Source organism: Borostomias antarcticus, assembly GCF_949987555.1.
Source record: "Borostomias antarcticus genome assembly, chromosome: 2".
Lineage (NCBI taxonomy): Eukaryota > Metazoa > Chordata > Actinopteri > Stomiiformes > Stomiidae > Borostomias > Borostomias antarcticus.
Window position 1 is genome coordinate 39,229,918 of NC_140235.1, and position 15,720 is coordinate 39,245,637.

General features: G+C 44.1%; 2 protein-coding genes across 3 annotated transcripts; both read right to left on the reverse strand.

Moving 5' to 3' along the window:
- Window positions 1–7,323: 7,323 nt before the first annotated feature.
- f2rl1.2 (coagulation factor II (thrombin) receptor-like 1, tandem duplicate 2) lies at window positions 7,324–10,168 on the reverse strand. Of its 2 annotated transcripts, none has more exons than XM_084451414.1 (2): window positions 10,073–10,168; window positions 7,324–9,242 (listed from the first exon to the last, which is right to left on the reverse strand). In XM_084451414.1, exon 2 carries the CDS (start codon window positions 9,082–9,084, stop codon window positions 8,152–8,154), a length of 933 nt encoding a protein of 310 aa, XP_084307540.1. In that variant the 5' UTR covers window positions 9,085–9,242; window positions 10,073–10,168; the 3' UTR covers window positions 7,324–8,151. The 2 variants fall into 2 exon arrangements, with proteins under 2 accessions (XP_084307540.1, XP_084307539.1); XM_084451413.1 differs by having other exon boundaries at window positions 9,851–10,122.
- A 504-nt stretch (window positions 10,169–10,672) lies between these two features.
- Window positions 10,673–13,821, reverse strand: LOC311319825 (proteinase-activated receptor 2-like). The gene is made up of 2 exons (XM_084451431.1): window positions 13,690–13,821; window positions 10,673–12,293 (listed from the first exon to the last, which is right to left on the reverse strand). The coding sequence occupies exons 1-2, from the start codon at window positions 13,760–13,762 to the stop codon at window positions 11,224–11,226; spliced, it is 1,143 nt and encodes a 380-aa protein (XP_084307557.1). The 5' UTR covers window positions 13,763–13,821; the 3' UTR covers window positions 10,673–11,223.
- Between the last annotated feature and the right edge of the window lie 1,899 nt (window positions 13,822–15,720).

Here is a 15,720-nt window from a genome sequence, read left to right on the forward strand (position 1 = left end):
CGTCTAGTTCTCTCCCTTTATTCCCTGCTGGCTCGTTCTACCTCTTCCTTCGTTGGTGAATTGTCTTGTACTAATCGTGTGTTCCCTCGAGATTCCATCCTCTTCACTCTGTGGGGGGTTTGTATGCGTTGCTGTAGTCTGTGTTGAGTGGCAAGCCTCATGCAATATCCTGCATTTCTCAAAAATGTAGATGTATTTTTCTTAGATCCTTACTGTCAATTTCGGATTGGTGGTTTCCATGGCACCCTCAGGCCAGACCATGCACGTGTTGTCTTTAAGCTCCTCTCAAAACAAAACAACTCTTACTAATGTCTCTGAAACATAAGATGAATGTTGTTGTTGTGCTTGTTCTTTTCCCAAACTATTGGTGAATAAAAATGGTTATTATCCATGAACATGCTCATAGTGTGTAGACTTCTGTTATCATGTAACTGACATAGATAATTATTTATAGGTGTGAACGGATATACTCTCTCTCTCTCCCTCTCCCACACACACACTCTCACACACACACACACACACACACACACACACACACACACACACACACACACACACACACACACACACGCACAAAGTAGAATGATCTAGAGGCATGAATGAGGGTCTTTTAGCCGTACCTCAGTGTGATGCGTTGGGGCCAATACTAATTCATTGGCCTCTCTTTCAGACGCTGTCAATGCCCTTATTGGTAGGGGTCGTACTTCCAGCCCTCCTCATCCATAGGGTTCAACTGTGACTGAGACAAAACCGAGATATTCTCCTTCCTTCTCCTCCAAAGCACGCCCGTTATCTTTACGAGATTTCTACCTAGTGTGCTTCATGGATGAGGGCTCTTGGAGTATTAGATAGTGGGGTAAAATCTGAGCTGCGTTTTAAGCAGATTTGATCATTATTCAGATCAAAATGAATCACTTATGCTGTGATAAACCGAAACATGTTAGTGTTGATTTTTATTTAAGTTAACTACTAGTGCCATGACTGTTCAAAACGTGCGTGTTCGGAACGGCCCGGGATTGCTAACAGTGCCCGGGCACAGCGCCCTCTGGCTGCACTTCCTGGGGTCTTTGAACACATGCCTGTTCAAAACTGGACAATTAATTGCAGCTTTCTCGAGAACCGCTCATCCAATCAACTTCGCACTCAACACTGCACTACCTTGGGTCCTGAGCAATACACCTGCTGTTCATACAGTGCCCAGTCCTCGAGAATATCGAAATACAGAGACTCCTTCTATTATAGTATGATGATAAACATGAAACAAAAAGTTTGGATATTTGTTTTTGGTGGATTTTTACTCTACTTTTACTCTTCTTACTGTTGTAATAATGCTTCTGGGCAATAAGTTTGATACCATTGGAAAGCCTGTTTTATTCCCCTTTCAAATGGTGGCACATTTGTAAGGAACTTATTTCCCTTTTAATTGGTGATCCATTTGTATAGAACATGCATTTGTGGAAAGAGCAGCAGAGTATGTGTGTGGGGTACCCCCCATTAAAAATCTCTGCCAATGCGACACAGTATATTCAGTTGTTGTTATTGACTCTTGTTTGGCGGATTGGATGATTGAAGTCTATCAGTAATAAGGAAGAAACACAATCTGTCTTTGTTCTAAGTTGACTTCATTGAGAAATCAGTACTTCAAATTCAACTGTGACATCATCACATGTGAGCCTTTGAGCGACTCCCAGTAGAAAGTGGAGACTCTCGTGTCTGAAAATACAGTATTGGCATATAGCTGTACGACTCAGGAAGTGTGTCTGCCAGCCATGAGAGACACCCCAGATAGCAAGCGGATGTGTAATGATTCTGGGCCATATATGGGCCGGAACTAAGCCACAAGGGCCAGATCTGGCCTGTATATGGCCCAGATCCGCTTGCTATCTGGGACCGATGATCCAGTATGGAGGGGGATAGAGGACCACCACTCCCCCCATCCCCACCCACCATACACACACACACACACACACACACAGCCTACTGTACACGATCAGTCACGTACACATACACACCGGGGCACGAGATGTACAGGATATTTCACGTTGTTTCACAGACGTCACAAACAGAGACTCCTGTCTGGCGGGCTACATTTCTATAGGTACGGTGTGTGTTACAGTTCCCTCATCATGTCAGGATATGCCAAACCTGCTCTGCTGTTGTTGTTGTTGTTATTCACAACAACAGTAGGTGAACAACAACCACACTCTATATGGCCGAATATCACTTTCTTGCCCTTCAATAACAGAGAAAAAGACTGTCTTTCAATAGGCTACTACCTGTTTATCATTGTCTTTCATGTAGGGAGTTGTAGTCGGATCTGGCGACAACTTCATATGAGAAAAGTGAAAAGCCAGCATTAGACTAGTTCTGAGGTCCTGTTAGGTTACTGGGGTAAATTATAAGGCATGCCTTCGATGATATATACACTTGACAATACCCTTGTCAGCCCGAGGGTGTGTGTGTGTGTGTGTGTGTGTATATATGTTTCAGTTATTACCCAGCTAGCAATCATTTGTTCTAAAAATGTTCTAAGATGGGTATTTCTTGGTAAAATTGAAGTCGTTTTTTGTGTTAATGGTGACACCTCCTGGATGATTTTGTATTTTTGAAGAATGCAGATCATGCCAGTGTCTGATCAAGTAGTCAGTGTAAGTAGCTGAATCAGTTGAACATACAGTAGGGGATTACCAGGACAGAACAACAGTAGCACTTGAGATTAGTTCGAGATTAGTTTGACACAACTTGTTAAAAGCCTTGTTAAAAGCTTTGAGGGTCCCCACAGTGTAAATGCAATGCTAAAATACTTCCTGTAAAGTAGGCCTATAATGTATATAACATGTCTGTTTAACAGCACTAGTAAACGATTTCTACATTTCTTTCTTCTGATCTTTCAAATGCAAATCACATGATTGAATTCGAATTTTCAGATTGGCTAAAATAATACAAGCAAAAGTGGAAAATGAACATTTGAATCAAGTTACCTTCATACGCTTCCAGTGGGCAGCATCCCGAGTCCTCAAAAATACATGCTGTTGCACTAATCATCCAGAAGGTGTCACTGTTAACATCACAAAACACTGAATAACTCAAAATAAGTTTTTTCAATTTTGCCAAGAAAGAATAACTGAAACACACACACACACACACACACACACGGGTTGAGTTGAGTTCATGTACAAGTGAGTGAAATTGTTTGGTGCATGTTACAATCAGACAGAAGACATAAATAAAGAGTAAAAAGTTAAAACCGGAATGTATAGAATCGACATATACAGACAAAATTAGTGTGTGTAGGCTATATATGATTGTACTGTACATGGCCTACTGTATATAACTGTACACACAAAATATGGTGTATATATACTCTATGGAGATATTTTCTATATAATTAGTGCATGGCCTATGTACCTACAGTATACACAACATATAACTGTACACACAATACTGGACATGTGGACATATTAGTACACTATATACAGATGTAAAGTTACTGTACACACAACCTGAGATACATGAATTCAGTAGTCTGATGGCCTGTGGGGAAAAAGCCTTGACAAGAATATACTGCATGAAAAGCAAGACATATTTTTTACCTTCAGTAGGCTAACCTAACAGGATCACAGAAATAGTCCAATGCTGGATTTCAGTTCTCTCAATATGAAGTTGTCTCCAGATACAACTACCCTGCATGAAAGACAAACAGCCATGTACAGCACATACACCCACGAGTGCAGAGCCAAGAACAGCCCCACCATGGTGATTAAGTTTGCTGACGACACAGGCCTGATTACCGACAATGATGCCTACAGGAGGGAGGTCAACAACCTGACACAGTGGTGCCAGGACAACAACTTCTCTCTCAACGTCGCCAAGACCAAGGAGCTGGTCGTGGACTACAGGACAAAACGAGAGAGGCTGGACCCTGTCGCCATCATTGGGTCTGTCATTGTCACCACTGTGTCCATATCACTGAAGACATGACCTGGGACGTGCACACTGACCATGTGGTGAAAAAGGCTAAGTTTGACATCGGGCCCATGAACCTACGAGCCTTGTACACAAGCACAAGAGCGTCCTAACTCGGAACATCATAGCGTGGTATAGGAACTGCGGGAACACTATGGGGAGCATAGAACCCGGGGAACATAGGACCCGGGGAACATAGGACCCGGGGAACATAGAACCCTTTTTTGGGGGAAACATAGGACCCGGGGAACATAGAACCCTTTTTTGGGGGGAACATAGGACCCGGGGAATATAGGGATGACCCCGGAACGGCTCTGCCCTAATCAGCAAAGCGCTGCAGTTGCCCAATGCAGAGATATACAACGGAGTTACAGTTGGTATCATCAAAGACACCAGCCACCTCAATCACAGCGTTTCAGCTGCTGCCGTCTGGCGAACGGTATCGCAGTCTCACGGCCCGGACTTGCAGAATCCGGGACAGCTTCTCCCCCAGGCTAGCAAGCTCTTGAACAATGAACCTGCTGCCTGCATGCCTGTGACGCTGACACACCCGGACTGTAGACTCACACACACAGACACTAACACGCAAGCAATGCACATTTGCACTTTTCACACACCTGCCATTTTATCATTCTTATCTTCTTGTAAAACATTATTCTGTTGTTGTTGTTGAGGAGCCAGAACCCAAGCGTTTTACTCCCTTATATATTTGTATGAATATAATAATAAAGAAATCTTGAATCTTGATATAGTAGCCAATTGAAACACAGTTTTTTGCAAGGCAGTAAAGTAGTGTAATACTTCGCTATGGAGGCTGTGGCTCACCTAGTTGTTACTCACAGGGCGACGGCACTTGCAGAACAGGTTGGGCAGGTCCTGGCGCTATGAGGAAATTGCAACACACACCATAGCTGCATTTAGAAATGTAGGACACGAGACATGAATCTTAGTTTGTCACATTGTTTAAGAGACAACATATGTGAGTCATTGAAATATCCAGTATCTCTCAGGACAAGTACTTGCTTCGGTGTGTATGTGTGTGTGTGTGTGTGTGTGTGTGATTGACTTGCCACTGATTGAGCACAGCTGCAGCTACTCTGCAATTAGCAAGACATGACAAAACATGAAAAAGACATGAAAAAACTTCATACAGTTTGTCTAACATGGAGCAGATTAGATAGATAGATAGATAGATAGATAGATAGATAGATAGATAGATAGATGCCAAACTGCCAGCTTCTCACATGGATCATCCAGAACATGACCTTCCCTTGGTGTCTATGGTTGTGAGTTCAAGCCCCGGATGATGCAGAATAAACATGCTAATGTCTACTCAGGCATTGTACTGTTTGATTTCAGACACATTCTTTTAAAGATATTTTGTAATTTAAGAAGTTTTAAATAATTAGGGTCCGGGCAGAGACCCATCCTCTTCCTCCGCAAATCGCCCGGCCCCGACTCAGTGCTGCACAGCAGCTGTTATTATTATTATTTATTGTTTATTGTTCAGATCCACATTAGCTTCCTCACATGGCAGCAGCTGCTCTTCCCGGGGTCCTCAAACACAGGTATATATGGACACCTCCTCTACTGTAGCCTACCCCACTCCCTAACAACAACCCTCACCACCACGTCTCTCCTTACAGGTCTCTCTAGGGCCCGTGGGTGATATCTCCATCCTGAGGGATTCTAATGGTTGGCATCTCAGGGGGGTTGTGTGAATGTCATGAATGTTAGGGAGTGGTTCTGTCTGTGGTAGATGTGAAAGGCTGGTATTAGTGACGCACGGCCCTCATGACAAAGGGCAGTCTGGCCATCTATCACTTCAGAATCAGCCCAAGGCAGGTTACTCTGTATAGAACTGCTACGGGCTGAGCACATTTCCAGAGACTGCGTATTCCGCTATTCTGCTTTCTAGTAGTGCGTGTGTATGTGTGTGTGTGTGTGTGTGTGTAGGGGGAGGTGAGACCCCACCACTGCCTGGGGCTTCACAGTCAGAATAGGCCCCTGTGTGGACAAAAGGACACCATTGAGCTGACCTGCTTGTTATCTACAGAGTAAAGACAGGGTCCACTTACCCCCCCCCACCTTATCTTTCATCATTGTCAATTGTTAAACTTTAACTAAGATGAGGTGAGACTTGTTGCACTGGTACAGAATAAAACTTAAGATGTTTCAGTGCCACAGGAAATGTAAACATCACTCAAGATTTACAACAACAACACTGTAGGAGAAGAGGATAGGAATAGATCAAAGCTACAGTCGTCTCGAGAATCTTCAATGTGAGGGTTTTTAGCCTGTTAGAACAGAGCAAAGAAAGATGGAAGAGGTTGAAATAATTGGATATGAGCGATGCCTGGGTCCCCTGTCAAACACACCAGAATCAGGTGCTCTTTGGGAAGTGTTGGATCAAATAGCAATACAAATGTTTAAGTTGGTCTCCTCTGTAGTGTATCTAAATGTATGAAATCCTTGCAGGCAACTTAAAGAATGTCTAAGGAATATTGTTCCAATGCAAAAGTTTAAAAGCCTTTATTGGTCCATGGCTGTGGCAGACATAGAAAAAAAAAGATGAGACGTTTTTCGGCTCAAAAGAATTTTCCTCAGGGTGTGAGATGGGAGTGGGCTGGATGGATGGAACCTGTTCTTTTCCCAGTAAACTTGCAACCGCTAATGCATAGTTTAAGACTGATAAAATATCAGGGACTGGTCAAACAAACACAGACAATTTGAAAGGATAATTGTTATTTGGATACTAGGAAGTATGGGTTTAGGATACTAGGAAGTATGGGTTTAGGATACTAGGAAGTATGGGTTTAGGATACTAGGAAGTATGGGTTTAAAGTTCCTCTGGGAAAACCTATTCTGACAGACAGGCAACCCTGCTGCTGCTTCCTCCGGGTTCCTAAACAGATACTTGCCATCCGTGAGTCAGAGGAAAAACAGCATGTCCCGTCCCGCCCTCACACATTCCAGAGCCCTCCGACATCTCGGACCGGCACAGTGAACCGAGAGGAACAGGTGAGACACCCGATTTCATGTGAGGATCTCCCGAATTTCAGTTGTGTACAAGCACATGCTAATTCCCACTGGAGAGTAAATGTGTTTTACATCAGTATACCGACACCAACTGCCACACTGAAAGTGTGAGGCATTCCAAGAATTCCAGACATTGTCGTCCCACAAACAGGTAGGCAGAGATAAACACCAGGAGCCCTGACAATGACACTTTGTTGTCGCATCTTTTAGCGACCTGGCGAGATTCATTAAGACTCCAAACTGTGGAATGTGCTCAGTTACATGAGTCATAGAGTTTCACCTCAAAAGACCACAAAGGGAAGACAGAAACTAAAGCTTAGCAGTAGATTTAATCAGTAACAAATGTGGTTTAAAATGTCACTGGGCACTGACATACAATATATAGACAAACAATATATAGACATAAAACATAAAATAATGGAAGACGTTGAAGGTTCAAAGCAACTATGATATAAATATTTCAATTATCAATAACAATCATGAAACCACAGTCATTTAGCACTCAATATAATCAAATGCCAACACTTCAATTTTGCTAATGGACATAATGTTTGCACTATGCAATAGCATGTTTACAATTGACAACATTTTCACTTAAGTAAAGAGCTGTGCCTTGTGCTTTCAGGCAACCATCACAGGTCAGGACCAACATTTACACCTCTGGAAACCTGAAATACTTCAAGCGAGTGGGTGGTTTCAGTCAACCTTAAATACGACAGGACAAAGAACAACCTTCAATAAATGATTGATTTCTTTGTCTATCAATTAAACCATTGCATTCTTCACACTTCCAAGCAATATGTCTCCAAAAGTAATTACATGTAGAGATAGGACAAAGGCAGCCATTTTATGTTCTGTAGCTCAGTAGTCCTCAGCTCAAACTTAAGTTTCGTAACTACTCCTGTTGATGCTTCTTTGTTGCATAAATGGGTAACAGAATTCTTCTCCTTGCGTCAAATGCTATCATTCTCTGTGACGATGACCCAGTTAACATCCATGAGTTTGGTACCAGTGAGATGGCCTTGGTGGTGTGTGTACCCCGGTCGCCTCACTGCGACAGGGCGCTTGCGAGAATTCCAGCGCGCCAACAGTCCTCAAGACGCCGATGGACTCTATCCACCCTTCGTCCCCGCGTCCCGTTACCCATCAGCAGGTGCTGCTCTGTGTGTTCCCCGACTCCGACACGTACGCCTTGCTCTTCCTGGAGTATTTCATGGAGCTGAACGAGACCCTCATCCTCTCCACCGTCCTGTTGCTCCGGCACAGCAGCGTATTCTTCACGTGCGTCCTGAAGTCCTCCGACACGTAGTAGTAGATCAGGGGGTCCAGGCAGCTGTTGAGGCTGGCCAGACACAAGCTGGTGATGTAGACGCGGTAGCCGTTGTCCACCACGCCGTCCTTCAGTAGGACGTAGTGGATCACCAGCGTCAGGTTGCTGGGGACGAAACACACCAGGAAGGTGACCAGCACCGTCACGATCAGGAACACGGCCTTGCGGCGGTTCTTGGCGGCGTTGTCGTCCGCCATGGCGTTCCCCAGCGCCCGGAGGAGGAGGATATAGGCCACGACGATGACGATGGACGGGATCAGGAAGGCCAGCACCGCCATGACGATGAAGTAGTAGAACGCGTACCGGACGCTCGAGAAGGGGTCGCCGCTGGCATGGATGACGGTGACGTCGTGACAGGTGGTGATGTTGGGGTCTTGGAGCTTGGCCGTGTGCTCGTAGAGGTAGAGGGGGGTGGTCGAGAGCCAGATGAAGGCCCAGATGCAGATGGAAACAGCGATGGCCACTTTGTTATCCTTCCTCTGCTGAGAGAGAGGGTGAGCCACCACCCAGAACCTCTGCACACTGAGACAGGCGATGAAGAGGATGGAGCAGTACATGTTCGCGTAGAAGAACCCGATCAGGACTTTGCACAGCCCCTCGCCGTAGGTCCAGTCGTTGCCGTTGATGTGGTAGGCGATCTTCAGGGGGGTCCAGATGACGAAGAGCAGGTCAGACAGGGCCAGGTTGGCCATGAAGATGGCCGAAGGGTGCTTCTTCTTGGTCCTGAAGAGAAAGACCCAGATGGCCATGGCGTTGGTGGGCAGCCCAATGACGAACACGATGATGTAGATGATGGGGAGGAAGATGGTGGTCAGGCCACTCTTCAGCGTGTCCGCCGTCTCAACGTCCACTGCAATACGATCTGCATTCTGTGGGTCCACAACCCCGATGAATCCTCGCCCTTTTCCTGTTGTCACAGATTAGAAACAAATGCAATTGATATGGGATCATTAACTAGTGGTGTAGTGGAGGATATACAGAGGTATATGGAATATACCCACGTATTTATCCATGGACCCACAGTATATCCACTTTTTAAAACTATTTTTAATAGTTTCTATTTCTATTTCTAACATTTCTGCCACAGTATACCCACTTCTCTAGTCACCACGACACCCCTGAATGTATCTGCTCAGTCCTGTGCGACTATATGACACAACTTAACAATGTAATTGTAAATGGAACATGTTTAAAATAGTCTACACCTGAAAATAAAATGTAAACTACGTCCTCACGTCGCCTCATATTCAACATTTTAAACCATTATTCTAAATATATTTTTGATTGATCTAGAAATAAACGTTGTTCATTTGATTGTCAAAAGACGTTCTGAGCTACGATACGTTTTAGATTTGGCTGGCTGCCAAGGCTACAACTTGTCCACCTGCGAGTGAGAAACCACGGTCAAGAAACCATGAATCAGACAGCGTTGTAGGGTCAATGTAAACGATCGAACTTAAATTAAACACAAATTCAGACAATTGGTAGTAAATCCGATTGTTGACGAAAACTTACCGGTTATCGCATTTGATGAACACAGAAATCCGAACAAAACCAAGACACTAAGCATTCGCGTTGATGCCATTGCCCGTAAATTACGTAGCCGATTGTCTGAATGTTATGCCTGGTAGAGCCTGCTGTCTGAGCGCTTTAACTTCCGTCCGAAGTTCGATACCACCACCAATACTGATGAGACACACCCAACCACGGAAGCAAAGAGTGACGGAGTCAGGTTACCTGTACATTCTCACTCCTGAGTGGGAGTCTCTCTCTCTCTCACTCTCACACACACACACACACACACACACACACACACACACGAACGCACACACATACACACGAACGCATACACACACACACACTCTCACACACACACACACACACTCACGCACACACACACACACACGCACACAGAGACGCGGGACTGTTGCTGTCTGTGAATTTCCATTACACCGCAAAATGACTAAGACTATTAGAATGCGTAGTATAGGCTAGTTTATGTCAGAGAAAGTTGTGGTCGTTTGTGTCAAAATGTCTCGGTGGTTGAAGCTGGGAGACAAAATCACGAAGGGGTACAAAGTTTAACCAGTTTATTGATCTTTTCTTCTGGCACAGCAAACTCTCATGGATGTAAACAGTCTTGCGTTGTGGTTAAATAAGGTTAAACAAGAAAAGAGATGTTGTGAGTAGGCTATGTAATTCTAAGCCTGGTCACGTGGGATGAATTTCCCCTTCTGCTCCTCAGGTCACTAGTGAAGAGGAACCAATGTCAAATACCAACTACCTGTACCTGACAAAAGAACAAAGCCCAATGAATAGTCATTCATTTATTGTAAAACAAGAATGGTACAATTCATATCCAGGATAAAAACAATAGGCACACTAAAATACAGTACATATTATATAGAGTACAAATATATAGAAAATATATACATTTTATACATGACATTAAAGGCCATTCTTAGTGTGTTAAGAAGCATTTCCATGGGTGATTATGGGTATTATAATGTAAGTCAAGTGTGGTTAACTTGATGAACATGGTGACCATAACCCGTCAGTGCTAAAGGGACAGTACAAAATAAACACTTAAAATAGCTTAATGAGACACAAATTTGCACCATTAAAAATTGACTAATTATGATGGATAAACTGTGTATTATGACTCTTTCTCCTTCAGTCAAATCATTCGTTGTCTGTATAATGTTCAATGAGAGAATGATAGGATTTTGGGGGAGTGAAAAGCTGAAAATATAACAGCTATCGGGTTGCAGCGTCACAAGCACACAAAGAGAAGTGTGTTTTAAACACAGGATACTGCATGTCTGTCAGAAACTCTGTCAGGAACCCTTTGTTCCCTCTTGCTAAAAAAGCCACCCGAGGCAACCTCTTTAACACGAGCTGCTCTGGGTGTTTCCCGAGTCCGAAGTGTAGGTGCTGCTCTTCTTGGAGGACTTCAGGGCGCTGAAGGACACCCTCATCCTCTCCACTGTCCTCTCGCTCCTACAGATCAGCGTGTTCCTCACGTGCTCCCGGAACTCCTCCGAGATGAAGTAGTAGATGAACGGGTCCACGCAGCTGTTGAGGCTGGCCAGACACAGGGTGGTGATGTAGAAACCGTAGCCGTTGTTCACTCTTCCCGCCAGTAGGAGGGAGTAGTGCACCAGCAGCATGATGTTACTGGGGGTGAAGCACACCAGGAACATGACCAGGACCGTGACGATCAGAACCACCGCTTTGCGGCGCTTTGCGGCGATGGCGGCGTCCATCATGGAGTTCCTGAGAGACCTGAGCATGAGGACGTAGGCTACGATGCACACAACGGTGGGAACTACAAATCCCACGATCCCCATGGTCAGGAAGTAGCCAGCGGCGATGTGGCTCTGGCTAGGCCTGGTGATGTCGTGGCAGGTGACGATACCCATGTTCGTGGCCTTGACCGTTTGGTCGTAGAGGTAGAGAGGCGTGGTGACCAGCCAGACCAACACCCAAACTGTGATGGAGACGGCGATGGCCACATGGTTGTTCCTCCTATGCTTAGAGAGAGGGTGCACGATGGCCCAGTAACGCTGAACACTAATACAGGCGATGAAGAGGATGGAGCAGTACATGTTCGCGTAGAAGAACCCGATCAGGACTTTGCACAGCCCCTCGCCGTAGATCCAGTCGTTGCCGTTGATGTGGTAGGCGATCTTCAGGGGGGTCCAGATGACGAAGAGCAGGTCAGACAGGGCCAGGTTGGCCATGAAGATGGCCGAAGGGTGCTTCTTCTTGGTCCTGAAGAGGAAGACCCACACGGCCATGGCGTTGGTGGGCAGCCCAACGACGAACACAATGATGTAGACGATTGGGAGGAAGACGGTGGTCAGGCGGCTGTCCAGAACCATGCGGGCCGTGAGGCTGATCGCCACGCCGGAGGCCGTCTCCTCGCCGCCGAAGCCTCGCAAATCATCCAATGGGTCTAAGAAGGAGAGAAGACAATTGTATTATGATGACGAAGTGGTGGAGAATAATATTTAAAAATGCAGAATTGAGGCAAATTGCAACTAGCTCCACCGCAGCCGTCAGCGTCAACCATCAGCGTCCGTCAAAAATCAGGAAACGAATCCCTCGGCGATTCTCTAATGTCGGACGCAGGCAACGAACGTGCAGGCATCGAATGTGACGCAGCGGCTGCAGTGGAGACTCTGTCATCAACTACAATTGATTAATTTCCTTCCTCCCTTCCTTCCTTCCTTCCTTCCTTCATTCCTTCATTCCTTAGTGTCTGATGGTTGATGGTTGACAGCTGCAGTAGCCAAGAGGTTAACTTATGTCTACTGATAGAGATATTAGGGTAGAGGAGCTGATAGAGATATTAGGGTAGAGGAGCTGATAGAGATATTAGGGTAGAGGAGCCAGAGGTACAGGCCTCAGGTTACCCCACCACACCTAATGCTGATTTACATCTGAAGACCTCATCTAAATATTTCATCTGTCACATCTCAGTTGAGAGGAGTTATTCAGCAAAATCGATTTTGAGGTAAATTGATGACTTTCTGCTATTGCAAAATAAGCATATGCATATGTTTAAATATCAGTTAAATATCAGTTTTTATTTTATTATTATTAACTGGGGGAGTTATAGGTAAGGTAATCAATTTGTTGTATAGGCCTATAATCATAACAATAATAATACTTATAAAAATAGCAATATTGTATTTGTAAAATAGCAATATTTTTGTACTTAAATAATACATTTTAAATGTAACCCAGTGGGTAAACACCCTGATGTGGGCAAAAGGCCCCTCTAGATGCCTTAAAATGGTTGGCTAGCAGAGACAAACATAATTACATAGCTATGTTCAAAGGGTCCCTTGACATTGAATTATGCTCATGAATGAACTATCTTTGCCACTTTTGGCTTCAACATTAGTCTGCCTGCCTCTGGCTTCATTGCTTAGTCTAATATGCTTAACTAGCCTCAGACCCACCTTCCTTTTCTGGTGAATTATATAATCAATGCTGTTTTTTTGTTTCAACTTAAATGCCATTATGTTCCTGCTCCTCTACCCTAATGAATTACCAATTCCAAAAGTTATTAATTCTCATATCTGGGCTTGAATCATTGGTAGGAGGACAACAGAAGTAATTTCAAACTAAAACTGGCAGGTGGGCTTAGGCTAGTTAGTATAGGTCGTAGATTTAGAAACATTATAGAAAATATAGGAGGATAAAGGAGACATTTAGGAACAATATAGAAAATATATGATTACGAATGCAATTGATCGATGGGAAGGTAAGTCTAGTTTTTTTTTTTTTTATAGGATATGAACGAATACCTATTGTGAGGTGTGAGGAAATAGTGAAAAGCTTACCATTCTGAGACAGACACCCAGGGGCACAGGCCAATAACAATACCAAGTTCAACCAAAATGTCTTTGAATTCATGTTTTAAGTCAAGCACTCGAGAGTAATATCCGAGGTGAGTCCGCACCGAGATGCCGCTGGTTCGACTGCGCACGGAAATGCAGTTTCAGTCAGATGCCAGTAACCTTATAAACAGAAACCCCACCCCGAGTCTGGTGAAGACACACGAATGACATCACACGGTCACCGACAATAGCCTATCACCTGTAGGCCGCGTGTGAATTAGTTCAGTTTGGCTTTTTCCAAGGGAATTGTTGAGTAAAACGTTATTCCACGCTATATCTGCATGAATGACATCTTTAGGGCGACGGGACGTGAAAAACACCAGCGCAGTTCTCAGCATCAACTGTAGGCAGGTCAATATGAGCTACTGGCATGGCAAGAACATTTTATGTATTTCTTTATTTTGTATTTTATGACGTTATCTGACGCTTTGATGATTCATTGGAAGTTTAAATAAATGTTTATGCTCAGCTTGTTTAGACAGCTTATTTATTGAGGTTGGCCTTTGATGGCCTAGTGCACAAACTTTTTAAATATTAGGCTATTATTCATTTTCCCTCTCTGGGAAAATATTATTTCCGGAATGTGAAACCATGGGATTCCCTGTCTGTCTGTGTCCCCTCCCCCATCAACACGGCATCACCTGACCACACAGCTCAAAGGTTTATGAGAAAATGTTTTGTACTATGTTCAGCCTGCCCGCACTGAGTCAAAGTACTACGAAAGGTTTGTTCTTCTGTTTGTTCAATAAATGCTTTAGGCAACCTGTTGTTTGATATCCCCCAGGGGCCTTCTCAAGCAGTGTTTGTCCTTTGCTCAAGTGGATTATAAGGATGGAAGGTGTGTTTGTGTCTACAGACATAAAAAGCTATTGATAGGGTTATAGTTAAGATATCTCTAGCATGCAGCGCTATCTGGGCACTTGCTAATTAGATATGTAGCACCATCTGCTGGCCTAGTACCTGAATAGCAGCTAAATTTTTATTTTTTTGTTTGTTTGTTTAAAAAAAAAAGACACCAGTAGGTGGCAGCCTAACACAAATTACCGGTAGGTACTCTTCCATGCGAGCGACGCACGCATGGAGTGAGAAGCAGAATGTGAACTCGCGAGATCAGGATGGTCTCACGAGACTACATTACATCACCTCCCCCATTAAAACTGTTATTAGGGGGCGCAGTTGCCTGTCCCTCTTGTATTCCCCCCCCCCCTCCACACACAAAAAGTAGACCCTGGGACTACAACTGGCTAAATTGACTGATTGAGAGGACACCTGTGTCACTGATTGTTTGATTGGTTTCCACCTGTCTTGCTAGTCTGTGTATATATATATATATAGCCTACATGTAGCTCCCCCAGTCCAGTTCTTTGTTCATTGCTGTAGCTGTGCATTTTCCCTGGTGTTTCCTGAGCCACCTTTAAGTTTCTAAGCTTTGTCTTTTGTTCTCCACTTGAGTGGTTTTATTTAGTTTTTATCCCTCGTGGTGCCTTTAACATTCTGTGGAAACTTGTTAGACTTGCCCTTGGTGTAACTTTGTGACTTCATGCCCAGGATGATGGAGAATAAATTGTGAATGCATACTCATTGTGCGGTGACATGATTTTAAAGATATTTAACAGTTTTAAATTATGGTCCAGGCAGTTCTGCTGACGAGACATGTATTTGTCAGTTACCTCCTCTTCCTCCTACCTCATGCACACTTCCCCATAGTTTCATTTAGCTTAGCCGTTGACCTTCATGCACAAGTAGTCCTTAGGGGAGTATCCCAGTAGTTTTACTTTATTTTTAACTCTCTAGGTGACAAACTAACATTTAGTTTCAGGCCATCTTGTACCTGATTTGTAGCAGGTACGGTCAGTGTTCCATCTTGTTTGAGTCTCATCTGACCAGTCTTATCTGCTAATCAGTCCCACCTGTGTTCAATCCAATCAATACAGTCAATCTATGCTCAGTCGGCCCACAACTCATTCCCATCAC